We start from the raw sequence: 24262 nt of genomic DNA on the forward strand, positions 1-24262 counted from the left end.
GGGGCCAGGGAGCTGGTGGCTCCCATGACCAGGATGCTGGCAGCCAGATCTGCCACAGCTCAGTCCTTGGCTCCCCGTGCTCTCCACCTTGGGGACCAGTTTCGAACAGCCTGAGATCGAGTGCTTTGTTCTGCACCTGAACACAGCCATGGCTGGGGGATGAACTCAGGGTCCCCTGAACCAGACACTGGAGTCCTCCTGCCTGTGCCTCGGTCACAGCCGCGGCTGCAGGAGCATAAGTTTTGTTTAACTCCTGACGTGTTTAAGCACACACGGGGCACAGGGCAACGCGCTTTAGGGCCACCGGCAAAGGGGACCGCTCGGTGCTCCCAGGCCACGAGAAGGCACAACATGGCGGTGGCCCTGCAAGGACTACAATGCCCACAAGGCCCCGCGCGGCGGCTGAGGTCACGTGACGTCCCTCCGGTCACGTGGCGGAACGGGCGGGACGCGGTGCTGTGGCAACGGCGCGGCCGCCATGGCCAAGCAGTACGACATGGTCGAGTGCCCCTTCTGCGATGAGGTCTCCAAGTACGAGAAGCTGGCCAAGATCGGGCAGGGCACCTTCGGGTGAGTGACGTGCCGGCCCCGGCCCTCCCTGGCACGGCCCGGCTCCGTCCTTCGCCGGCCTCAGGCCTGCAGCCGGGGCCCAGCCCCGCGGCCCATCGGCACCAGCCTCGGGTGCTCCTTGCTCTCGTGTTCTTTCTCCGGTCATCCCTCTGGCTTCAAAGAACCAGACTCCTGGACCCTCTTTTTCCTAACCTGAGATCTCCCTCTGTCCCAGCTTGGCAGAGCAGAGTTAACCTTGAAAATAGTTAGGGTGGGGACTTGTAACTTGGGTCCAAACGTGCAACTTGGGTCCAAACGTGCAACTTGGCTCCAAACGTACAATTTTTTTTCTCAAAATGCGCTACATTACTGAAGATCCTTGTAAGGCTGCAAGAGCTCTGGGCTTTCTGTTGGTTCATTGAGTCCTGAGGGCCTTTTGTCCGGGGAGAATGTTGCTATTTTGGCTCAGCACAGAGTTCTCTGTATGGTGCTTTAGTGTTTGGGCTTGTTCCTTGTCAGGAGCACCTGGCTGCTTTCTCCTTGTGGTTCTCATGGATTTTTTCCTGTTTTTTTAAAGGGAAGTTTTCAAAGCCAAACATCGCCAGACAGGCAAGAAAGTAGCACTGAAGAAGGTGTTGATGGAAAATGAGAAGGAAGGGGTAAGTGTGGGGCATGGCTGAATTGGGCTGCAAAGGCACATGGCAGCAGCGAGGGGACTGGGCTGCATGGGATGGCTGCTGGGAGGTGACACTTCCCATGTGTTTCTTCTCTTCTGGGACCCCCAGCACAGGACTCCACACTGGCTGTGTTTGTGGAAGAAAAACTGTGTTTGTGGGTGATGTGTGAAGCACATGGTCAGGGGCTGGGGAGAGAGTTCACAGCTCAAACAGTAAAGGCAGCAGCCAGAGAGGCTGCTCTGCAACTCAGGCTGGGCTGTCACATGTCCTGGTGTGAACGTAGAAGGTGAGGAGAGGAGGGTGGGACCTGCCAAGCTGCATGGTCACACCTCTTCTGTTCTCTAGGCAGAGATGGTCTGGTCTCCTGCACCTCCAATCTCCATTCTCTTTTTCTCTTTTCCAGTTCCCCATCACAGCCTTGCGAGAGATTAAAATCCTCCAGCTGCTCAAACATGAGAATGTGGTGAACCTCATAGAAATCTGCAGGACGAAAGGTACTTTACAGGGTCTCCCTCGTGTTAATGAGGGCTTTTTTGAGCCCTGCTGAGCAGACTGGTGTCTAGTGCAGGGAGTGGGGTGGTCTAGCTGAGCACAGGCCTCTGTTACTGCCTGTGGCATGGGTGACAGGTCACTTGTCTTGGAAATGAGTTTCTAAATGAGTCAGGACGTTGCTGAAGGTCGGCTGGAAAAAGCTGTTGCAGTCCTGCCAGGATATGCCTGTGCCATAGCAGTGAATGCTGCCTATGCTGGGAAACTCCCTTCTGAGTGGCTTTAAATGAACCAGCACTGGAGAGACTTTGGAGCAGGGGCTCCTCAGCCTGGAGCTGCCTCTCTCAGTTGGCTTTGATGGTTTCTGGCAGTTCTGAGCTGATGACACAGCTCCAGCTGAGGCTCACTCAGCATCTCTTTCTGTGGGTGATGTAACTGCTTGTGCTGGGAGGGCTGGGACTTCACATGGGCTGTTCTGAGCTGCTTTTCCACCTCCACACTCCCACCTGATGCTATGTACCCCCACTGCTTCACAGGCTCAGCACACCTGGCCTGGCTCTGTCTCCAGTGAAACATTTGCTAGAGTTTATATATCATGCTCTTGTTTAGATTTGTACTGGAAAAATACTTCAGAAAATGACAGTTGATGTTACAGCTTGCCTGTCCCTAGCCAGTCATGTCAGTGGAATAAAAACAAACTGACTAGTATCTGGTGTTTTTAAAAAAGTCCAGTCATTGAATGGGTAGAAATGTCTGGCCTAGGGGTGGGAAATTCAAATTACTCCAGTACTCAGACACCTGAGTAGATTACTGTCTGAATAGGTAGGAGTAAAAACACCAATGACAAGTTAATTTTTAATTCACTGTGTGATTAAAAGAGCTGCAACAATTGGGTGTCTGGCATACCAAAAGCAAATATTTTTGTAGACATGTCATTTGTTCCCTTTTTGCTTTTGTTTTGTTTGTATTACAGTTTTCATCCAAGTCTACCTTGACCTTAGTTTACTGTAATGTAGAAATTTACTGTTCTCAAACATGAGGCTTTTCTCTTTTTATGTTGGAAAGGTATGTTTCGGGCTGTGTCTGTGTGAGGAACTGCAAACCAGTGTAGCAGGCACCCTCCTGGCTGGGGAGGAGAGCAGCGTGCTTCTGTGGGGGCTAAGCTTTTCTGGTTGGAGATGCTGATCAGCAGATTTTGCTGATTCCAACTGATGAAAATCAGCCTTTCTTTTTAATAACGTTTTGTGTGGGTGCTCTAGGAACAAGATTGAAATCGATTGCTTCACTTAAAGTCTGTAGTCATTGACTTCAAATTGCAGGTGGAATTTTATATCGCTTTGATCAAGATCAGTCCGTTCTCACAGATCCTGTTTGAGGCTGCAGGAAATCTCACTTTTTAATGTGAGATTAGACAGATTTTCTATGTTTCTGCATTTTTCCTGGGGCTGTCTGTGGTTGCCTCCTCTATTGCTGGTGTTTGGCTGGCAGCCACAGCTTGCAGGGAGGAAACCCCACAGCCGTTATGTGCCCAGAGCAGCACGAAGTGAAGCTTTCAAAGGTTGTCCTGCCCTTTCCTTGCCTGTCTGATGACATTCACTGTACCAATCCTCATCTCCTGTTCTTGTGTTGCTGGGTTTGCTCAGTTCTTCTTTAAAAAGGACCTTGAGGGCCTACAGGCTGCCTTGTTCTCTGTGTTCCTGTGCCCTGAGATTCTGTGTAGAGGGTGTTGTATGAGCTGCAGGGTGGTGGGAGGTAAGAGGAGCTGTGACCTGGTGAAGGGTCCCTCACTGACAGCCCCTCTGTGCCTCTCCTGCAGCCTCTCCCTACAACCGGTGCAAGGGCAGCATCTACCTTGTGTTTGACTTCTGTGAGCATGACCTGGCTGGCCTTCTCAGCAACGCCCACGTCAAGTTCACACTGTCAGAGATCAAGAAAGTTATGCAGATGCTCCTGAATGGACTTTACTACATCCACAGGAACAAGGTAACAGGACAGACTCCTGCTGTGCTCAGAGGGTGGCTTTCCAAGGAGCAGGTGTCTTAGAACAAGCTGGAGGGAAATCCTTGTTTCCCACCTCTGTAGCCTGAGCATCGTGCTGGCCTCAAGCAGACGAGGGGGGCACTTTATTCACTTAACTCTTCAATGTCTTTCCTTGTACAGATCTTGCACCGAGACATGAAAGCAGCGAATGTCCTGATCACGCGGGATGGAGTCCTGAAGCTGGCGGACTTTGGGCTGGCTCGAGCTTTCAGCCTGGCTAAGAACAGCCAGCCAAACCGCTACACCAACCGTGTGGTGACCCTGTGGTATCGGCCCCCAGAGCTGCTCCTAGGTAGGAGGAGCCCTAGGTGGGCTCTGCCGGCTTCTTGGCCTTTCTGGGCCCTCTGGGAGACTAACTTGTCATCTCCGTTTAGGGGAGCGTGACTATGGCCCCCCCATTGATCTCTGGGGCGCAGGCTGCATCATGGCAGAGATGTGGACCCGCAGCCCCATCATGCAGGGGAACACAGAGCAGCACCAGCTCACCCTCATCAGCCAGCTCTGTGGATCCATCACGCCAGAGGTGAGGGCCAGAGTGGGGATGTGCTGTGGAGAGCAGGAGTGTGGGCAGAGCCTGGGACCAGGCACTCGGGCCTCTTCCCTGCCCTGTGTGTTGCCTGCTGTACGCTCCCAGCAGTAGAGTGTGCCTGCTGCTGGCAGGGAGGCTGGAGAATCTTCTAGCTTGTGTTTTGGGGTTGTCTCTTAGACAAACACCCTCAATTTCTGCTTGAAGAAGAATGGCGGTTTTTATACTCGGGTGTTTTGCATTGGTCACCTTGAAAAGCCTCTTGAATTCTGTCTTCTGATTTGCGGCATCATCTCAGCTCTGGTGTGAGCACCCGGCCCCTTCTCAGCTCCTCCTTTATCAGCAGCTCGTCCTGCCCTCTTGTGGGGAGCAAGCTGAGGGATCTCAGCCCGGACTGAGATCTGTGAGATGTTGTGCTGGCAGCTGCAGAGTCCTCATCTTGCTGTCACAGTCATTATGTAAATACACTGAAGGCACTTTCTTTGGCATGTAGCTACCTGCTGTGGCCTCTCCCAGATCGAGATAAGTGCTGGTGATTGCAGCAGGCTTTGCTTTCTAAGGATAAAAGCTGTCCCATCCAGGTGATTGTTTAGCAATCAGTTTGGTCACTTTATCTTTCTGGATGTGGTAGCTGGCCTGAACTGTGCTCTCTAGTAGTTCTTTCATGGGGAAACCAAAAATCCTTGAGCATTGTTTCCACACCAGGAAGACTGTCCTGACTTGTCTACATGTCTCCAGGCATTAGTGCAGCCTTTAGTGCCTCTTTGTTGCTGTGAGAACAATGTTTGCCAGCTTGGAGATTATAAAATAGAATTGTTATTTTGGTTTGCTGAGGGTGTTTGAATCAAAAACGCCTTGTCCTTTCCATAACTGTTTCTCGCCAACCCCTTTTCCTGCCTCTTGCCAGGTTTGGCCAAACGTGGATAAATACGAGCTGTATGAGAAGCTGGATCTCCCCAAGGGGCAGAAGCGGAAGGTGAAGGATCGCCTCAAGGCCTATGTCAAAGACCCCTATGCGCTAGACCTCATTGATAAGCTGCTGGTGCTGGATCCCGCCCAGCGCATCGACAGCGACGATGCCCTGAACCACGACTTCTTCTGGTCGGACCCCATGCCCTCAGACCTCAAGAACATGCTGTCCACCCATAACCAGTCCATGTTTGAGTACCTGGCCCCACCACGCAGGAGGGGTGGGCACATGCCCCAGCAGCCGGCGAACCAAGGCAGGAACCCAGCTGCCACCAACCAGACTGAATTTGACAGAGTGTTTTGACATCCGGCAGGGTCCTGGCTGGGCTTCCCCACATTAAGCAGAGATGTCCTGGCGAGGTCTTTTTGTCTAGGAAAGAACTTTTTTCAAAGTGGATTGACTGATGGTGTTAACAGAGCTTGGCCATCTCCTCAGCCACCGCAGAGCTGCGTGACTTGGGGAGGTGATACCTGTGAGCTCAACATTGTTTCCCTGCAGTTTCCTGTCTCAGAACCTCCTTTTGCCCCCAAAAAGTCTGTCTTGGTTACATTAAACTTGCAAATCAATTGTTATGGATCTGGTGATGGAAAAAACTTCTCCATCCATGCTGGGGCTCTTGGCAAATGGTGTGGGGACTGGCAGGACTGGGAGTAGATGCCCTGGACCAAATTTGCTTGGAGATGTCTCAGCTCTCTTGGTCTTGTCATAGCTCCTGCATGGAATACTCTCTGAGCATGGAAGTGTTGATGTAGAACAAGGCAGGTGCTTCTGAGTCATCAAATGTGTCTTGGGCAAGGCAGTCACCCTAGACAGCATGACTAGCTCTCCCTAGAGCCTGGGATCTAGCCTAAAAAAGGGTTTATTGGGCAAACCAGAGAGGTGGGTTTCAGAGCTGGATGCTCCATGTAGCCAGGATTTGCAGTGGGAATTGTGACAGCACATGGCATCCATACTTTCTTCATTTGCAAACCATGACTGGAAGTCATATTGGATACACCACGTGCAGGCTGGTGCAACCTGCTGCAAGTAAGCACTGCCCTGTTCCTGAGGTGAGACCTGACCTCCTGCTGTCTGCAGGGATTTCAGAATAGTGTGGCAGGGCTGGTTACACCATGCTGGGAACAGGGGGACACTCGTGTGTCCCCTGCTCTCTCCTGGAGTTGTTTGCCTGAGAGACTAGAACAAGACCACTGCCTCCTTTGGGTACAGTGACTAGCCTGACACTCTGGGATCACCTGTGCACACCTTATGCCAGAACTTGGCAGGATCAATTCATGGAGAGCAAGTGGTCCTCCACAGTTGTTCTCTGCAGTTGCCCATGGCTATCAGCTGTAGCCAGACATCTTCCCATGCCCCATGGATGCCAAGATCCCAGGATTCAACACGTGCAGCTGGTGATAGCATTTGGCACTTGCTAACTTGTCTGTTAACAATTACTGACAAAAGCCAGGTCATTGGTAGTGTAAAGTCTCATGAGGAAGTGGTGGTGAGCGGAGCTATTCTCAGGATAAAAAATGGGCTCTATAAAAGACATGTACAAGGTAACTGTCTTGATTTGGGGCTCTGAAACAGTGTCTGTTTGGAGGGGGCGGGGATTTGGTTTCTTTGGAAAAATAGTCGGTTATGAGCAATAAGCCAGCTGACTTGTGCCATTGTGGATAAACATGGTCCTGTCCCGAATGGCTGGTGTGAACCTCCTGTGGCTGTGCTGCCTAAACGGAGACTGCAGTGGGAGCCTGCACGACAGCACCGGCCTTCAGTTCGGGTTCGGGCAGCCTGAGAGCCCAGTGCTGTTCCTGGGGATCTGGGGGGGCTCAGCGCAATCAGCGCCGCCGTCCATGAGCACAGCAGGACCGCCGCCACGAGCAGAGCTCCGGGCAGCCCGGGGGCTCCGCTGCCACCGGGAGAGGCTGCGGAGGTCTGGGGGTCCCTGTGCCCCAGCTCAGGCGGTGGGGGCTGTAGGGCCCTGTGCTGACAGACTGAGCGACCTCGAGACGGATTGTGCCTGATGCTACGTCCCGAGCGGGGCTGCCGGGACCGCCGTGCCCCTACCGAGGCGCCCGGATGGGCAGGGGGGCGGCCGCCCCCCAGCCCCTCGCCAAGATGGCGCTCCCGCCTTCCTCGTGCGACGTGGCGCGCGCTGCCAGTCGCAAAGATGGCGGCGGCGGCTTCGGGGGGGGGGGGCGGGGCGGCCCCGCCCCCTTCTCTCGGCGGCGCGCGCGGTTGGGGCGGGGGGGCGCGCGGGGGGGGGGGGGGGGCGGGGGGGCTGCGCGCGCGGCGCGGGGCGCTGCGGGCCGGGGGGCGCCGCTCCGGCACGCGCCCCGCGCGCGCCCCCGCCATGGACTACCAGGTACCGCGCGGGGCCGCGCACCGGGCGGGGCACGGGGCCGCGACAGCGATGGGGCTCCGGTTCCGCGCGGGGCGGCAGACGCACCTCCCCTCCTGACCCCCCTCTGCCGTCTCCCGCAGCCCCGCTCAGTGCCGGCTGCTGCGCGCCACGTGTCCCCGCTTTCTGGTCGGGTCACCCCGCAAAGCGCCGTGCCCCGTGGCAGCCGCGGGTGAGCCCGGCCTGCAGCGGCAGCCGCTCCAGTAGCCACGGCGTGTCCCGGCCGCACGCGGCTGCTCCAGGTGCCGTGGGGGTGATGGCGGTCCCCGGCGTGGAGCCCCCCTCGGGCAGGCGGGAGCGGTGTCGCTCTGCAGAGCTGGAAGCGCTGTCGGTGCCGGTGCCACTGTCTGGCGGGACAGGGTCCAGGTGCCTGGGTGGAGTGTCCCCACACTGGGGACATGGGTTGGTGCTGTGCCAGGTCCCCCCTGCATCACCAGGCTCACGTCCCCTTGGCGTGGGTTCGAGGGTCGTGACAATAATGACCTCTTGTCTCAGTGTGCCGTGCAGCTGCTGCTTCATTAGCGCCGCTCATTAAACACGGGCAGGACGGGCGCTGGAGCTCTGCCCGCTCCCTCCGGCGGCGACCTTGTCCCACTGGGCAGCGCTGGTGCCGGTGCTGGGCTGTCCCGTGCCCCACCGCGGGGCCAAGGGGCACCTGGGGAGGGGCGGGTAACCCCTGCCCATAAGTAGCCTGTCCCCGTGACAGGATCTGGCGCTGCCCGCACGTCCCCGCGGCACCATGGCAGAGATGCTGCCGGCGTGGGTGACTAATGGCACCGCCGAGGGGACCGAGCCCGAAGGGGTGGGTCAGGGTGCAGCGGGCTCTGGGTAGACTGGCCCCTGGGACTGTGGCGCAGCCACAAGGCTGCTGTGATGGGCACTGTCCCGACTACCCTGGGCGTCTTTCCAGGATGCAATCCGGATGCTCAACACCCTGCAGACCAATGCCAGCTACCTGGAGCAGGTGAAGCGGGAACGCGGTGACCCCCAGGCCCAGCTGGAAGCCATGCAGGGCTTTTTGGAGAGGAGTGGACTGAAGGTGAAGGGCTGGTCCCCGTCCCTGTTCCCTCTGTCCTGTTAGCAGTGCCACCATGCTTGGCACTGGTTGCCATGGGGGTCTCAAAGGGTGGTTGAACTCTTACAGGTCGAGGACCTGGATCGACTGAACATCATCCACGTCACGGGGACGAAGGGCAAGGTGAGGCAGGCAGGAGGTGCTGTGGGGGATCAGGGAGTGGGGACTGCTGGTGTCTGTGGCTCTGTTTGCCCCTGCTCTGGAACAGGGGGTTTAACACAGCTGTCTCCTCAGGGCTCAGCATGTGCCTTCACTGAATGCATCCTCCGCAGCTATGGGCTGAAGACAGGCTTTTACAGGTGGGCAGGAGGGTCAGGAAGGTTTTGAAGGGCCAGTGGAGCAGTGCCTGATTCTTCCCCCTGCTCTGTGCCCCCAGCTCCCCTCACCTCGTGCAGGTACGTGAGCGCATCCGCATCAATGGGCAGCCCATCAGCAAGGACCTCTTCAACAAGTACTTCTGGCTGGTCTACAACCGCCTGGAGGAGACCAAGGTGGGGCCAGCAGGGCTTGTGGGGGTGCTCCTTCCCTTGGGTCCCCACTCCCAGGGTCATGTTCTCACCCTCACCCTGCTCTGCCTGGCAGGACCCAGAGCACGCCAGCATGCCGGCATATTTCCGCTTCCTCACCATCATGGCTTTCCAAGTCTTCCTGCAGGAGAAGGTCAGTGGTGGTGGCCTCCAGCTTGTGACAGAAATATCAGGTTGGTGGGGACCTCAGGGAGGGGGTACTTGGGGCAGAATTTGTGTGGATCAGGCTGTCATGGCTGTAAATGGTATGCTGTGCCAGGTGGATGATCCCGTCACAAATAGGGGGTGTGCTCAGGTGTGGGTCTGGAAGGGCTGGTGGCAGGGACCTGTCTCCATCCACATCCCTGAATCCATGGGGACGTATGCTGCTGGTGGCTCTGATGGCTCCAGTGTCCCTGTGTCCCCAGGTGGACCTGGCAGTGGTGGAAGTTGGCATTGGCGGCACCTATGACTGCACCAACATCATCAGGTAGGAGCTGGCAGGGCTGAGCCTGTCTCCAGGGCTGCCAGGGCCTGATGTCCCCACAGTGGAGGGGGGAACAGCAGGGACACTGCCATGCTGCATCCCCAGGGCACCGGTGGTGTGTGGGGTCTCCTCCCTGGGCATCGACCACACCAGCATCCTGGGGGACACCATGGAGAAGATCGCCTGGCAGAAGGGGGGCATTTTTAAGGTAGGAAGACCTGGTCTTCTCTCTCCTCTTACGTTTTTGGGGTGTGTTCCTCCATGTCCCTGAGCATCCCCATGTTGCTAAGCACCCCCATCCTTCCCAGCCCGGTGTGCCGGCGTTCACCGTGGCACAGCCAGAGCGGCCGCTGGAGGTGCTGAGGGAGCGAGCCCAGGAGCGGAAGGTGAGTTGCTGGTGGGGGTGTGGGTGGGGGGTACCCCATGGCAGGGGGCTCAGCCTCCTCTCCCTGCAGTGTCCCCTCTACCTGTGCCCGGAGCTGGATGACTTCGAGGAGGGCTGCCAGGCACTGGAGCTGGGGCTGGCAGGTGCCCACCAGCGCTCCAATGCCGCCCTGGCCTTACAGCTGGCACGGACGTGGCTGCAGCGCCGTGGCTGCCAGGGTAAGGCAGGGGGACAGGACAGGGGGCCAGAGCCCACCAGGCCTCTGAGGTCTCAGTGGGATGCCTGTCCTGCCTAGGTCTTGGGGAGCTGAAGGAGATGCCGCCAAGCACCGAGCTGCTGGGGAGGCCGGTACCACTGGCGCCTGCCTTCCGACTGACCGATGCCATGATCCAAGGTGCAGTGTGGCCGTGCCAGCACCCCTGCCCTCACCATTTCACGGGGCTTAGCAGGGCCATGCTGGACCCCAGCCAGTGCCGTGTGTGCTGGAGGGCACGGTCTGCCCCACACTGGATTCCCACGGGGGGTAGCAGTGATGGGGAGGGTGTACGGGTCCCAGCCCTGCCCTGTGTTCCCCCAGGCCTGCGGGACACAGAGTGGCTGGGCCGGACTCAGGTGCTCTCCCACGGCCCTGTGACGTGGTACCTGGACGGAGCTCACACCACCAGCAGCATCCAGGCCTGTGTCCGCTGGTTCCGCCAGGCCGCCCTCAACCAGGACAAGCCCCATGAGTAAGGAGAGGCAAAGGGGGGGCACACATTGTGGGGGTGTGGTGGTGGTGCTGGAGGTCCCCTGGGGGCATGGGCCACCTGCCCTTTCTCCCTGCAGTGGTTCTGAGGTGCGTGTGCTGCTCTTCAATGCCACAGGCGACCGGGACACGGCGGCGCTGCTCAAGCTGCTGGTGGTGAGGTTTGGGGAGCACTGGGGGGGGTGCCCAGATGCCTGGGTTCTCTGCCAGTCCTGGGACCTGCTTTGCTGTGGGTGCAGGGAGCCACGAGGTGGAGCTGGCACCCTGTCTGTCTGTCTGTCTGCCCATCCTGCTATCCCGGAGTGTATCCCACCTCAACTGCCCCTGCAGGGGTCTCACCCCTGCTGGGTGTGGGGACGGGACTTGGATCATCCCCTGCCCCATCCCCTGTAACCCCGCTGGTGAGGGACTGGCCCCAGTGGGAACCCTGTGGGTGGGTCCTGAGGGTTCCCACGGTGCTGATTGCTCCTGTCTCTGCAGCCCTGTCACTTTGACTACGCTGTCTTCTGCCCCAACTTCACGGAGGTGTCGGTGGCCAGCAATGCGGGTGAGTGTGGGGAAGACGGGGTCTCCCCCAGTTCCCCATCCTGATCCCTCCCCAGCTCCCTCTGCAATCCCAGACTGCTGTCCCCATCCCTCCCAGATCAGCAAAACTTCAACGTGACACTGGAGAATGCCCTGACCCGCTGCCTGGAGAACCAGAGGACATGGACAAGGCTCCTGGAGGAGAAAGTGGGGCAGGACCCCTGGCTCCCATCTCCCCTGCGGGTGGGGGGGCTGCTGCAGCCAGCCCCCACCCGAGGCTCCCTGCTCCTGGTGCCCCCAGCCCCACGACCCCTCAATTCCCCAGCCCTGGTGTTCCCGTGCCTGGTCCAGGCACTGAGGTGGGTAGCACAGGGCCGGGACCCCCATCTGGCAGCCCCTGCAGCCTCAGGGGCTCACCCCCACCCCGCAGCCAGCAGTGGGGCCGTGCTGCTGCAGGAGGCAGCCGCTGTCCGTGTCCTGGTGACCGGCAGCCTGCACTTGGTGGGGGGGGCCCTCAGGCTGCTCGTCCCAGCACTGTCCCAGTAACGGGGGACAGGGCTTTGCACCTCTGTTTACTTGAAGCAACAGTTTTGCCCCCAGTGATGCTTGGAGGCATCTGGAGGGGAATGTGGGACCCTCCTCACCCCATCCTGGCTTGGCTGTTTTCACCCCAGTGCCTTTTGCCTGTGCCCTTCCAGGGACACTGTCCATGGGGGGATGCTCCTGGTCTCCATCCCCTCCCTAGTGAGACTGACCAGGGGGGCCCCCAGGGTTTGGGGGGCTGCCCGAGGCTGTGATGAGGTCCCAATGCCTGATAGGTGGGAGCCTCAAGCTGCGTCAAGGCTCAGCATCACGGCGCAACTAATTTAACATAGGGAAAGTTTTTATTATTATTGATAAGAGTTTGTAACTTGGACAGGGAGCTGGGGGGAGTGGTGGGTTCTGCCCATCGTCCTGTGGGAGGGCAGCAGCCTTGCACCATCCCCCGCAAATAAACCTCTTGCTGCTCCCACTGGTGCCTGCTGCCTTCTCGGGGGGATGCAGGAGGGGCACAGGAGTCACCCCAAGTGCTGGGGCATGTCCAGGGGGCACCCACTTCTTCTTCCCCCCCCATTTGATGGGGAGCCTTGTGGGAGGTTTTGGCAATAGCTGCTCTTTCTGCCTCCCCACTGCAGCGGGGGACCCCAGGGGGGTTGCAGGGTGCCCCCCCCCGGTGTGGGCTGCCCTCGGGGGGCCAAAGCATTCACTGAATGAGTAATGGAGGCCCCCTCTGGGCTCGGCCTGAGATTTGGGGCAAAATATCAGCTTAATGGCACTGGGGTGGGTCCCCAAGTCCGTTGGCCGGGGGCTGTGCGGGCTCGGGGCGGCCCGGGGGCGTCAGGCCATGCTGCTGGTGGAGCAGGGGGTGCTCTGGGTGCTGCCGATGCTGTGGTTGGTGCTGCTGCTCTCCGAGGCTGGTGCCGTGCTGGAAACCGGCTGCAGTTTGGAGATGGGACCTGGCTCACACCGCCCGCCACGGGGGAACACCAAGGGGAAACCAGACTCAGGGCGAACAGTGGTGGCCTTGGCTCAGTCCCCTGGGACCTTCCAGCCCGCATGCACAAACCCTCATGGATCACTCCCCAGCTGGCCCTTGAGCCCCTGGGATGGAGATGAGCATGGGGCACCAGGAGCGGGAGGGAGGGCAGATGGCAGAGGGCCCCAGACAGGTAGGAGGGACCCCAAGGAGCTGTAGACACCTGAAGCAGGGTTATTCCCCTATAGCAGTGCCAGGACTGTACAGATGAGGGCAATGGAGCAGCGTGCTCTCTGGCTCACCTGAGGACTTTGGCCAGGAGGGAAAAATGGGCAACCCAGTAAGGGACACGCATGTGACCTCCCCATCCCACCATGGGGGTCCCCAAGGGTGGTGGATACTCACGGGTGTGCGAGTAGATGTACCAGAGCCCGGCAGTGAGGAGTGCCCCGATGAGGAAGGCACCGAAGGTGATGCCCAGGACAGCGGGCAGCCCCAGCCCACGGTCTGTGGGAGAATGAGGCTGTCAGCACTGCCACACTGGGAGGGTCCCTTTCCCAATCCCATCCTGACCACCTCCCTTGCCCTGAACTCACAGTTGTGCGGCCTCCAGGCATCCTTTACTGTCACCTCCAAGACCTTCTCAAAGATGGTGTCATTCTGTGGAGATGGAGATTGGGGTGAGAGGGGGAAAATGTGCACCCCTGCAGGGTGCAGAGGTGAGGGTCCCCAGGTTCTTTGCAGACCAGGGAATGCTGCTCCTGGATGGGCTCCGTCACCCAACGGTGTGGGACAAACCCATCGGGCTGCTGCCGCCGATGGGGACCAGCAGGGTGCCCATCACAGGGTGGGGAGAGGGTTACACTGACCTGCAAGCCGGCCTTGCACTTGAGGATGGCAGAGAAGGGCATGTGTCCCCCCTCAGGAATGGTGTAGGTGAAACGGAAACGCCAGATCTTCCTCCCGTGGCTGCTGGGGGGGCCCTCCAGCACGACCACCCCCGCCCCTCGAGCCTCCCCACCCTGCACCAGCAGCACCGGCTCCCGCCCTGAGGCCACCAGCCAGCACTCCTTCAGCTGCAGGTCAGCTGGGTGATCCATCCATCGCATGGACGCCTGCAGGGGTGGGAGTGGGGCACTCCATCAGGGTCACAGGCCCAGGGATGGCTGGACTGCCCCAGCCTGGACACCGGGACAGTGGCAGTACCTGCACAAAGGCCTCCTTGTTGATCTCCAGCTCCGTCTGTGGTGCCTCAAAGGCAGCGGTGGGGAAAAGGCGCAGGAAGAGCTCCCGTGGGATCTCGCACTGGAAGCCCACCTGCAAGAGGGGGGCAGCACTAAGTGGGCACCCAGCACCCAGCTGACAGTGGCATTTGCACCTTCTCCCACTCCTGGACATGCTGGGAAACCCGGCTCTTACCCGCACACTCCGGAGCACTGCGTCCTTGGCCAGGCTGAGGATGAGCTGCAAGGAAGGTTGGGTCAGTCAAATGGTCTCCACTGCTGGAGTCTAGGGAGAGATGGGATGGGATGGGATGGGATGGGATGGGATGGGATGGGATGGGATGGGATGGGATGGGATGGGATGGGATGGGATGGGATGGGATGGGATGGGATGGGATGGGATGGGATGGGTGGATTGTCCCACACACACTCCCCCTCCATCTCAGCCCTGGGCTGCAGTATGTTTCCAGCCATGCAAAAGCAAGGAGGTCCTGGTGGAGAAGCCCCACTGGCAATCACTGAAGCACTCATGGGCCATCAGTGGTGCTGGAGACAACACCCCTAGCCAGCCCCCCTCTCACCTCATTGTTGGCATAGCCCCTGCCCTCCAGTGAGGTGCCGCAGTGGTTGAGGGGGCTTTTCAACATGAAGTGGGTGGCATTTTTCTCTGCCTGGCAGCTGATGTCCCTCAGGGTGATGTTCACCACGTCCTTGATGGGCTGGGAGGAAAGCACACTGTAGTCACCCACTGACTGGGGGCAGCCCTGTGCCACCTACCCCGAGCACCCAGAGGAAAATGCAACTTCTGAGTGATTTTGGTGGACATTGGCACCTCTGTCCACCCTCCTCACCTCCAGGTAGGACCTGATGATGACGATCTCCATAGATTCATCTGTGCACTTCCAGGGCTTGAGCGTGAGCAGCACCTGGTGGGGCAAGTCTGGGGGCTGTGTGATGACAAGGGGGGTGGTCGCCACAGGCATCTCAACCTTCTCTGCAGGACAGGGAGATGGTGGGGCTGAGTGGGAGTGGTGGAAACCCCCATCCCACCCAGCCCTGGGGCCCTGGGGGCCTCACCGTGCCCCTGAATCTCCAGGCTGATGTGGGTGCTAGCAGGGATAGCAGAGTAGGAGGCAATGACACTGTAGTTCTTCTCAAAGGCTTTAGCGATGAGGTCCTGCTCCGTGTCAGGCAGCAGCTCCCCAGGGAACAGCATTGGGAATAAAGACACCATCTTGTAACTCCCAGAGACCTGCAGTGAGGAGGAAAGGAGGAAAGCATAGAGGGGCTAAGTGGAGACAGGGACAGCTGGAGATGCACAAGGCAGGGTTCATCCCAGTCATGAGGGCTTGCAGCAGGGGGAGTGCCACTTGCCCATGTCTAATGTCTCCAGGTGCCCTCCTGCCACCCTCCCCATTATACCAGCATCTCCTGGGCACCTGGCAGACCCCTTGGTGGGGGTGGTGGGGAAGACACCTTCCTGTCAGCATACCATTAATTGGATGTGGCACTTCAAGAAGAGGGACCAGGTGAAGTTGACCTTGCTCTGCAGGATGAGGATCTGGTTGCCAGCATAATTCTCAGGACAACTCAGAGACAGGTTCACCTCTCTGATGGGGGAGCTGCAAAACCACAAGATCCTCCTTCTCAACATTCCGTACCAACCAGTCCCACATCCAACTCAGGATATGGGGCTCTGCCTTTGGAGACACCTCAACACCTTCCCAAGCATCTCCAAGCATATCCCACTGCCTGTCCCACGCCTGGGGTCCCACTGCTGGCACTGTGGTACCTGGGCTCCGATTGCAGATGGATGATGTGAGCGGCCCTGGTGCTCTGGGTGTCACTGCGTGAGCAGCCCTTCACCCCGTGGAAGAAAACCTCAGTCTCAAGGTGCAGAACGGCATTGAAGTGCTCCTGGGGAGTGCATTCTGGAGGGCTGCGGGCATCTGTGCAGGTGGCAGCGTTATCACAGTCAAACTGGGCTCAGTGGGTGGGGAGATGGGCCAGGGACATCACCCTGGGGAAGGTACTTTGCCCCAGGAGGTTGTCACCCTTCTGGAACAGGAAGGCCATTCCTGCCCGCTCCAGCCCCCCAGTACTAGCCCCCAGCCCTACGCACCTTCTCCCAGGTGGAGCTGGACCCTGCGGGGGTCCTGCAGCTCACTGTAGGATGTGATGCCCCCATAGGTATCCAGAACCCAGGTCAGCAGCTTCCCCTCACTAGAGACCATGGGTGGCTCAGGGTTTGGAGCTCTGATGGTCTCTGGGCTGAGGTGGGCATCCTGTGGGACAAGTGACAGCATAAGCCAAGGTGAGGGGCAAGAAGCATCCCTCCCTTACACAGGCTGGCATGGGGAAAGCAGGGAAAACCTTTCCTCCCCAGGGTGCAGGATACAAATGTGAACCTAAAACAGGTGAGTGTCCCTGGAGCCTGGGCTGGGGGGTCACTCGGGATGAATGGGGGTTTTCGGGCCATGAGCTGGGAGCAGCGAGAGTGGCTGGCGGCACGCGGAGGGCTCAGCCCACTTTATTATTAGCCACAAACAAAGCAGGAGGTTTATTTTGCTAACAAAGCGCCCGACCCCGGCTCAGCTCACTGGAGCCAAACCCCATCCCTGACCTTCCTCCCGCCGGCCGGAGGAAATGGGAGCTTTTTCCAGCCCTGTGCGTCATTCCCTGCCTGGCCAGCCCAGAGCTCAGCGCCGCCAGCAATGGTCAGGAGCGTCCCCTCCTCCCTGGGGCACCACAAGCATCCTATCTGGTGATTGGGGTGACCAGTCTCCACCAGTGACAACCTTAAACATCCCCATGGATGGCCCGAGCCCTGCTGCCCCCCAGGACTGCTCCTGTTGTGGGGCTGTGGCACTCACGGTGCGGATGATCAGGTTTGAGCATGGGGAGGTGATGGTGGCAGAGCAGCGGGTGCAGAGGAGGATGAGCACTGCTGGCCGTCTGCAGGCATCGGCTCCTGGAGTGACTGTCACCGTCAGAGGGACAGGAGAGGCCTGAGGGGGAAGAGGAGAGTGTCACCACTGTGGCCATCAGCTGCTGTCACCTTCATGGCTGCCCCCTGGAGCCAGAGGGACATGGAGAGACCTCAGGCTGGCCCTGAAGATGAGCAAGAGGCAGCCATGGCTGGGTTTAAGGGGCAGGGATGCCACACCAATGGGACAAACGCCCCCTGGCTCCCCTAAGCAAGGGACCAGCCATATGCCCACCATGGAAGATGGTGGTATCCCCACACTGGTTCCAGGACACCCCCCATAGTGGGGTTTAGGCACCCCCTTCTTAGGGACCAGGGCATCCTTGAGTTAGAGACTAAGTAACCTCTGCACTGTGTCTGAGGGTGTCCCCACACTGAGGACTGGAGCATCCCTACACTGGGCCAGGGCATCCTCACCCCGGGCACCAGAGCATCCTCAATAAGGGGAATTGGGATATCTCCCACTGACTACTGGAAAATCCCCACCCTGGGCACCGGGACATCCCCCTGGAAGGTTTCCCAGCCCCGTCCCAGCACTGTGCAGCCGGTCCAGGCTCAGGTGCATCCATACCGGTGTGCAGGGATGCCTGGGCACAGTGGTGGCACACACCATTCCTCGTGGCTAGCACTGCCTGCTTGCCTCTAGCCGGAAATCCGGATGGGGAAGTCAAAACTCCAGGCGCTAAGTTTGGCAACTGCTGCCTGAATAATGGCTCGCAAAGTTCTGCACCAGGCAGCGGGCAGGGAAAACCAGCCGGGGACCAGGTGGGTGGAGGCTGCTGCCAGTGCCGTGCACAGGGCTGGCGGGATGAGGCCGTGGGCATCCTGGCCTGGCCGTGGCCCCGTGGCAAGCGTGGGTGGCCAGGGACCCCGGGTGGTCCCGAGTGTCGGGGAGGAGCTGGCGGCTGTTTTTCCTGCCGCGTGTTTTGTGGCGCTCCATTGTTTGGCTGCGCGAGTGGCGGGAGCCTCGGCGCTCCCCGCCGCCGCCTTTCGGGTTATTTTTTTCTTTTTCTTCTCCTTTTTTTTTTTTTTTTCATCGTGGGGATCTGCTTATAGAAAGCAGCTTCCAGTAATTCTTCTATAAGTGGAGCCGTGTCCCTGCCCAGCTTCCCCCGCGCTCCGTGGGGCTCAGGGCCGCAGCCGTGACATCAGTGCGTGTCCCCAGTTGCCGCTGGTGACAACCCCGGGGCAGCCCCGGCCCTGGCATTTATCCAGGATGCCAAGGCCAGGTCACACCAGGCTAGGCAAGAGGGTTCCTTGCAAAACCGACCCTCTCCAGCGCCTCGTGGCCTCGCTCCTCCTCTGCTCCAAAAGCAGAACTGGGAGAGCTGGGAGGTGGAGGGGAGCAGGGAGTGTGGCGCCGGGTGGCCCAGGGCTGGGCCAAAATCGGGTGCTGGGCCCCAGCCAGCGCCAGGGAAGCCGGGCTGTCCTGCAGAGCTGCCACGCAAACCCGTGCACTGGCGCAAACCCACCCAAGAGTGCCAGCCAGTGCCAGCGCCAGACCTGGCACTGCCCTGCTCCAACCCTGCCCCAAAGCACCCACAGTGCAGTTACCACCCCTCGGCACGGCCATGCCAAACTGGCAAACAGGTTTCTTCTCATTTGGACGTCTTAAAATGATGTGCTGCCTTCATCCCTCCACTCTTTCCTCCGTCCCTCCCTTCAACCTCCTTCCATTTCTTCCTCCGTCCTTTCCTCCACTCTGCCTTACATCCCTTCTTCCACTTTCCATTCCTCCCTCCCCAGTGTGGTCACCACTGGGTACCCGTGGCTCTGCCCAGCTCCTGAGCCAGAACCAGGCCACCTTCCCAGAGAAATGGAATGTCCTGAGGTGTCCAGCACAGGAATATCTGCCTTGGCAGCATGGGCTATTAAAGAAATTGCCTCTAAAGTCTTTACATTCCCATCAAGGGCAGAGATGCCCAAGGCTGTGCTTGGAGAAGCTTGCACAAGGTGTCATGGAGGTTAATCCAGGTCCTTTCTCTGCTCCTTAATTTGAGCAAGGTTTTCACAGCTGGGACACCCTGCCTGCTGAGGACAGTGACAGCATGTCAGTGCTGTGGTGACAGCATGAAGTGACAGTGCAAGAAGTTCTGCAGGGGTGTACTGGGACCCCTTTTGCTCACCTTGGACCACTTGACGCTGAGGACATGGACTTCATGGGCAGTGTCCATGGAGCTGTTGCTGACGCAGCCCCGTGGCACCGTGCTGGTGGCATAGGAGAGGGTGATGGGTGTCTCCGCTGCCACCGGCTGCAGGTCACAGCCCTCGGCTCTCCCGGGGTCTGGGCGGAAAACAAGAGACTGTCAGTCCCCGCCGCACGGATGTGGGGTGACACGACACGGCGAGACATGATGGGGCTGAACGTCTCTGCCAGCGCCGGCACTGCCCCTTCAGCCTCAGCCCCCAGCCCGGCGTCAGCACGGCCCCACTGCCGGCACAGCACCCCCGGGACAACCGCTACGTGTTCGCTCGGGGCTCGTCTGCCACCGCCAGCCCCCTCCGCAATCACGTTAATGACCCTTGGATCCGGGCTGGAAAAATCCACTGTCCCTGCTCGCCACTGCCGCGTGCCAAAACTCGCACCCAGCCGCCCCGAAGGCTGGGGCGGTGGCGGAAGCCCCCCCGCCTTCCCCCGCCGCAGGAAAGTGGGAAGCGCAGGTATGGAAATGGCTGTAAAGCTCATCCTCCGCGGGCGCTGAGGCGTGAGCTTTGCCCCATCCCAAAGCCCCCGGCGACGCGCGGCGAGCGGGGCCGGCCGGCGGCTGCCAAGGGAAATCCTGAGCGCAAACAGCCATTTGAAGGCCTGATCCTGTAAATCCCCACGTGCCTCGACAGTTTCCTCTGCCTCAGGCAGCCCTGCTGTGGCCGGGCTGTCCTCAACTTGGCCCCGAGGAACCGACTGCATCCATAGGTGCTCCCTTCCAGGGAGCTGGGCAGGACGGACCCCCGTGGTCACAGCTGGAGGCTTTCTATGGGGACACAGTGCCTGGGACGCTGTGTTTCCTTTAGAAGTGGCCACTGAGCTCTACCCCTTCCCACTGCAACTTTTCTCATCCCTGGTGGCTCCTGCCGATGCACCAAGAGGTGGCTGGACCTGCACCCAGCCACCCCCACCGCGACTGGGGCTAGAGGATGTGATGCTCCAGGTCATTGAGTTTTTGGGACGCAGCACCCGGCAAAAGGCCGGCTGTTCCAAGCCATCATAGTGCACGACTGCATCTCAGCATTGGGGTGGCCTGGCTGTGGTGGAGGGGTCACGGCACAGACCCCCGCTGACGCTGCCGTGGTCCCACTTATTGTCCGGCGCTTCCTCCCCCCAGCGTGGCGGCCGCGCGGCCGGCAGCATCGGGAGGAAGATAAACAGCCGCTTATCTGGGCGCCACAGGCTGTGTCCCTCTTCCCTTCCACTCCTGCCCTGACGGCACCGGGCACGGCTCTGCTGGGCAGAGGACGGGCAGAGCTGGCTGCTCCTCGGGCAGCATCCTCAGGGCTGGGGGCCGCGGCTGGGCTCGCCCCTGGCGGGGCAGGGATGCCGGAGGAGGGGATGCTGGGCAGCGGTGCCAGTCGGGCACTGTCTGTCCCTGGGGAAGGCAGCGGGCTCCAGCATTATGTCAGGATCAGATAAGGGGGCTCAGCTGGGCCGCCGGGGCGATCAGATAAGGGCACTGTTATTTTTGTACTCCAGGAAAGGGAAAAAAAATTGAAAGGAAGAAAGAAAGAAAGAAAATCCACTTTATGTTTTTCCAACCTGCGCTCTCCCTTGCTTTGGTGCTGCTGAGATCAGGGAATAGGGATGGTCTCGCTGTGGCTCCCCCATGGGTCAGGGGTTGAGGGGGGGAAATTCCTGGGGTTTAGGGAGTAGATGAAAGACCTGGGCAGAGAACAATGCTGGAGTATGGGGTGCAGGGCAAGGGTGGCTCTGGCAGTGCAGGATGCCCATGGGATGGGCAGCTCCACTTTGGAATCCTTGCATCTGCAGCAATGCCTCGGCACTTGTGTAATGAGCTGATCCAGGACAGGAATGGGGATGGATCCTGCACTGAGAGGAAATTGTCATCCTCTGAGCCACCTCTGGCTCTTGGACCATGCTGAGGTGGCATTGGGGGTTGGATAATGGGGTGGATTGGTCCAGGCTTTGGGCCTGACACAAGCCACATCATTCCTGCCTCTCCTCAAAGATGGGAGGGGTGACCCAGCACCATGCTCACCCCAGTGCTGGCCCCTGCCAAGGGGGCACAAAGTCCCCCACCTCTGGAAGCTGGCTGTGTCTGTGAGACACCCTGACACTGCTCCCACAAAGAGCACCCCAGTCCCACAGGACTGCTCCCACCATGGCCATCCCAGCCCCACAGCACTGCTCCCACCATGGCCATCCCAGTCCTACAGCACTGCACCCACCAAGGGCACCCCAATCCCACAGCACTGTTCCCACCATGGCCATCCCAGTCCCACAGCACTGCTCCCACCATGGCCATCCCAGTCCTACAGCACTGCACCCACCAAGGGCACCCCTGTTCCACTGTGACTGTGCCCACTGTGGGCACCCCCAGCCCCAGAAGTTCCTGTGAGGAAGAAGCAGCAGCTGGATAGGATGTGATGAGTAGCACAGGTAGGCAGGATGGGGACCATGTGTCACAGCTACGCAGGACATGGACCATATAGCACAGATACACAGGATGGGGACCACATGGCACAATGACATGGCACAGTCATGCCCATACAGCACAGCTTTGCAGGTTAGGGGTGGTATGGCCAGAGGAGATGGTCTGTTTAAATGGCAGAGTGACACAGGACAGGGACCATACAGACACATACAATACGGACTGTATAGCTCCACTACAGAGCACAGGGACTGTGTGCCACAGCTACGTGGGATGGGGATCATACAACACAGATAAACAGGACAGGGACCTTAGGAACAGACACTCAGGATGGGGACCATATGACACAGCTATGTAGGACCCAGCCCATATAGCACAGCCCTGTTAGGGCATGTATGGCACAGCCATATAGGGTGGAGACTGTTGGGGACAAATACAAATGTCATGGGCACATGGCACAGCTGTGTAGGATGGGGACCAGATGGCTCAGCTGTGTGGTATAGGGACTATACATCATAGACAAGGAGGACAAGGTCTCTGTGGCACAATGACGCAGGATGTGGAGCATAGGATGGGGACTATACAAGAAAGCTACAGAGGACACAGACCTTACTGCACACCTGCACAGGATAGGGACACCATGGCACTGCCATAGGGCAGGGACTGTGGCACAGCTATAGGATGGGCACCGAGCCTCACAATTACACAAGACATGGAACTTACTGTACATCTGCAAGGATGGAAACTGTATGGCACCACTATAGGGGACATGGTGCATACAACACAGCTTCACCCGAGAGGGACTGTCTGGCACAGCCACCAGACAGGGTTGTGACATAAGAGAGTGGGCGTCAAGCCTGGCAGAAGGGCCACCTCAGCACCACCCATGAGCACTGGCCCCCAAGATGACCAGGAGGGACCAACCCAGTCAGGACACTCAGTGCCGCTGGCCCCAGCCTCTCTGGCTGGCTGCTGCTTTCCAAGTTCCCCTCTGCCAGCAGGCTATGTCCCCAAGTCCCCCAGCTCCCTGTTCCCCAGCTCCATCAGCACTGGCGTCCCTCCTTGAAATTCCCCCTGTGGCTTTGCAGGGATCTCGGGGTGGCTCTGACAGCTCCGGAAGGCATCTAAGCCCCCAACTCCCATTTGAGGCTTTAACGGTTTTTTCCCATTTCTCGTCCCCATCTCCCGGTCAACCCCCTCATACTCCGTGGTGATGGGAAGCCACCAAAGCCACCCAGACCCCCGTGGGCCACGGTCTCAGCCCGGGCTTCAGCATCTCGCACGCCCCAGTGACGCAGCCGGGACTTCAGGGGTCCCAGGGAGCGGCAGGGCTGTGCTGTGTGTGTTCCGGGAATCGGGCTGGGTTCGTCCCTTCCCACATCGAGGCTGCTCCCCAAAAACCTCCTCTCCCGCGGAGTTCCCGAGGGTGACAATCACTGCCTGTGCGGGCACAGCCGGGACCCCTTTGGCCACCGATCCAGAGTCACCGGCGGGTCCCGCCGCGGCGAGTGTCCCGTCCCGGGGGTCCCGTCCCGGGGTCCCATCCCGCGAGTCTCATCCCCGGGGTCCGGTCCCCCGGTGCCTCCCGTCCCCACTCACCCGGGCGGCCGAGCAGCGCCAGGAGCAGCGGCAGGAGCGGGACGGAGCGGGGGCCCATATCCGCCTGCGGCCGCTCCTCGGGAGCCAGCGCCGAGTGCGGGCGGCGGCAGCGGCAGGAAACCGACTCCCTTCGGAGGACGGTCCGCGGCGGAGGAAATGCCGCTGGCGGCGCTGGGGCCGGGCCGGAGGGGCCGGGGGCGGAGAGGATGGAACCCCCTCCCCCGCAGGAGCCGTGCCTCAGTTTCCCTACAGCGCCGTGCGGGGCTGCACACTCGGGGGGACGCACTGGAAGCGCCCCGGGGAGGGGGAGGGCACTGGTACCCAGGGTAGGTGCCCCCAGGGACACCCAGGGATGGCACTAGTGAGTGGAAGGGTTGGATACGGGGGTTCTGGTGGGGTCCACCCACCCAAATTATTCCCGAGCTGCCCCCAGTGATGGGGATGGGGAACTGCCCAGGCAATAGGGAAGGGGCTGCTGCCGACATTCAGCCCCCACTGCTCTCAGCCAGCGCCCTAGCAGGGTCACAGGCTGGTGGCTGCCCCACGGCCCTGGACACCCCCTGGTGTGGGCTGGTGGAAGCCCCCGAGCACCACTGCCAGCCTTGCCTGTCCTCTTGGCCAAGCCACAGATGGAGCTGCCCGGACACCCCCACCTGGCAGGTGGGCTTGGGGTCAGGAGATCCCTTGGAACAAGGGGCCCTGGGTGAGGGAGTCAAAGGCAAGGGGGTCACAGGTGAGCAGTGCTGAAGGAGCACCAGGGACCCTCTTCTGCACTCCTACCCCTTCCTCCACATCTCTGCTGGCCGAGGTGAGAGCCTTCAGACAGCTATTGGTGGGACTGCGACTCTCAGGCTGGGGGGGCCGCAGGTCCCCGGGGATGGTTTTCATCTCGTCTCGTGCTTCAGGGGCATGGGGACAGAAGGGAAAGGTGCCAGGGAAATCAGCGACGCCTGTCCCCAGCAGGCAGGATGTCC

At 59.6% G+C, this 24262-nt stretch overlaps 3 protein-coding genes across 7 annotated transcripts; 2 read left to right on the top strand and 1 right to left on the bottom strand.

Annotated features, from left to right (window-relative positions):
* The first annotated feature begins 427 nt into the window (after nucleotides 1-427).
* Nucleotides 428-5821, top strand: CDK9 (cyclin dependent kinase 9). 2 transcript variants are annotated; one of them, XM_005527210.2, is made up of 7 exons: nucleotides 428-570; nucleotides 1127-1208; nucleotides 1630-1720; nucleotides 3532-3698; nucleotides 3876-4047; nucleotides 4130-4278; nucleotides 5189-5821. In XM_005527210.2, exons 1-7 carry the CDS (start codon nucleotides 479-481, stop codon nucleotides 5552-5554), a joined length of 1119 nt encoding a protein of 372 aa, XP_005527267.1. In that variant the 5' UTR covers nucleotides 428-478; the 3' UTR covers nucleotides 5555-5821. The 2 variants fall into 2 exon arrangements, with proteins under 2 accessions (XP_005527267.1, XP_087921921.1); XM_088065795.1 differs by having other exon boundaries at nucleotides 442-570; nucleotides 1132-1208.
* An 890-nt stretch (nucleotides 5822-6711) lies between these two features.
* FPGS (folylpolyglutamate synthase) lies at nucleotides 6712-12369 on the top strand. Of its 3 annotated transcripts, none has more exons than XM_014256345.2 (15): nucleotides 6712-6792; nucleotides 8548-8676; nucleotides 8782-8835; nucleotides 8947-9011; nucleotides 9089-9203; nucleotides 9295-9372; nucleotides 9647-9708; nucleotides 9811-9913; nucleotides 10014-10091; nucleotides 10161-10308; nucleotides 10386-10484; nucleotides 10668-10818; nucleotides 10916-10991; nucleotides 11316-11382; nucleotides 11479-12369. In XM_014256345.2, exons 1-15 carry the CDS (start codon nucleotides 6766-6768, stop codon nucleotides 11904-11906), a joined length of 1680 nt encoding a protein of 559 aa, XP_014111820.2. In that variant the 5' UTR covers nucleotides 6712-6765; the 3' UTR covers nucleotides 11907-12369. The 3 variants fall into 3 exon arrangements, with proteins under 3 accessions (XP_014111820.2, XP_087921876.1, XP_005527266.2); XM_088065750.1 differs by lacking the exon at nucleotides 6712-6792 and adding an exon at nucleotides 7521-7601; XM_005527209.3 differs by lacking the exon at nucleotides 6712-6792 and adding an exon at nucleotides 8305-8439.
* On the bottom strand, nucleotides 12223-23426 carry ENG (endoglin). Of its 2 annotated transcripts, none has more exons than XM_005527208.3 (15): nucleotides 23289-23426; nucleotides 19212-19369; nucleotides 16973-17107; nucleotides 16222-16384; nucleotides 15892-16048; nucleotides 15592-15721; nucleotides 15177-15351; nucleotides 14951-15093; nucleotides 14681-14818; nucleotides 14296-14340; nucleotides 14083-14193; nucleotides 13746-13991; nucleotides 13473-13536; nucleotides 13282-13383; nucleotides 12223-12836 (listed from the first exon to the last, which is right to left on the bottom strand). In XM_005527208.3, the coding sequence occupies exons 1-15, from the start codon at nucleotides 23344-23346 to the stop codon at nucleotides 12667-12669; spliced, it is 1995 nt and encodes a 664-aa protein (XP_005527265.1). In that variant the 5' UTR covers nucleotides 23347-23426; the 3' UTR covers nucleotides 12223-12666. The 2 variants fall into 2 exon arrangements, with proteins under 2 accessions (XP_005527265.1, XP_014111819.1); XM_014256344.2 differs by having other exon boundaries at nucleotides 12223-12856.
* Between the last annotated feature and the right edge of the window lie 836 nt (nucleotides 23427-24262).

The sequence above is a fragment of the Pseudopodoces humilis genome, chromosome 22 (genome assembly GCF_049639895.1).
Source record: "Pseudopodoces humilis isolate 2021_Gansu_Grassland_sample_001 chromosome 22, ASM4963989v1, whole genome shotgun sequence".
NCBI classification, from domain to species: Eukaryota; Metazoa; Chordata; class Aves; order Passeriformes; family Paridae; genus Pseudopodoces; species Pseudopodoces humilis.

Coding starts and splice junctions, on each gene's coding strand:
- CDK9 (XM_005527210.2), top strand. CDS start 479: ATGGCCAAGCAGTACGACATGGTCGAGTGCCCCTTCTGCGATGAGGTC. Junction 1,209..1,629: donor TGGAAAATGAGAAGGAAGGG/GTAAGTGTGGGG, acceptor TCTCTTTTCCAG/TTCCCCATCACAGCCTTGCG. Junction 4,048..4,129: donor GCCCCCAGAGCTGCTCCTAG/GTAGGAGGAGCC, acceptor ATCTCCGTTTAG/GGGAGCGTGACTATGGCCCC.
- FPGS (XM_005527209.3), top strand. CDS start 8,377: ATGGCAGAGATGCTGCCGGCGTGGGTGACTAATGGCACCGCCGAGGGG. Junction 10,819..10,915: donor AACCAGGACAAGCCCCATGA/GTAAGGAGAGGC, acceptor TTCTCCCTGCAG/TGGTTCTGAGGTGCGTGTGC. Junction 11,383..11,478: donor GTCGGTGGCCAGCAATGCGG/GTGAGTGTGGGG, acceptor CATCCCTCCCAG/ATCAGCAAAACTTCAACGTG.
- ENG (XM_005527208.3), bottom strand. CDS start 23,346: ATGGGCCCCCGCTCCGTCCCGCTCCTGCCGCTGCTCCTGGCGCTGCTC. Junction 15,352..15,591: donor AGTGCCACATCCAATTAATG/GTATGCTGACAG, acceptor TCCTCACTGCAG/GTCTCTGGGAGTTACAAGAT. Junction 13,992..14,082: donor ACAAGGAGGCCTTTGTGCAG/GTACTGCCACTG, acceptor CCACCCCTGCAG/GCGTCCATGCGATGGATGGA.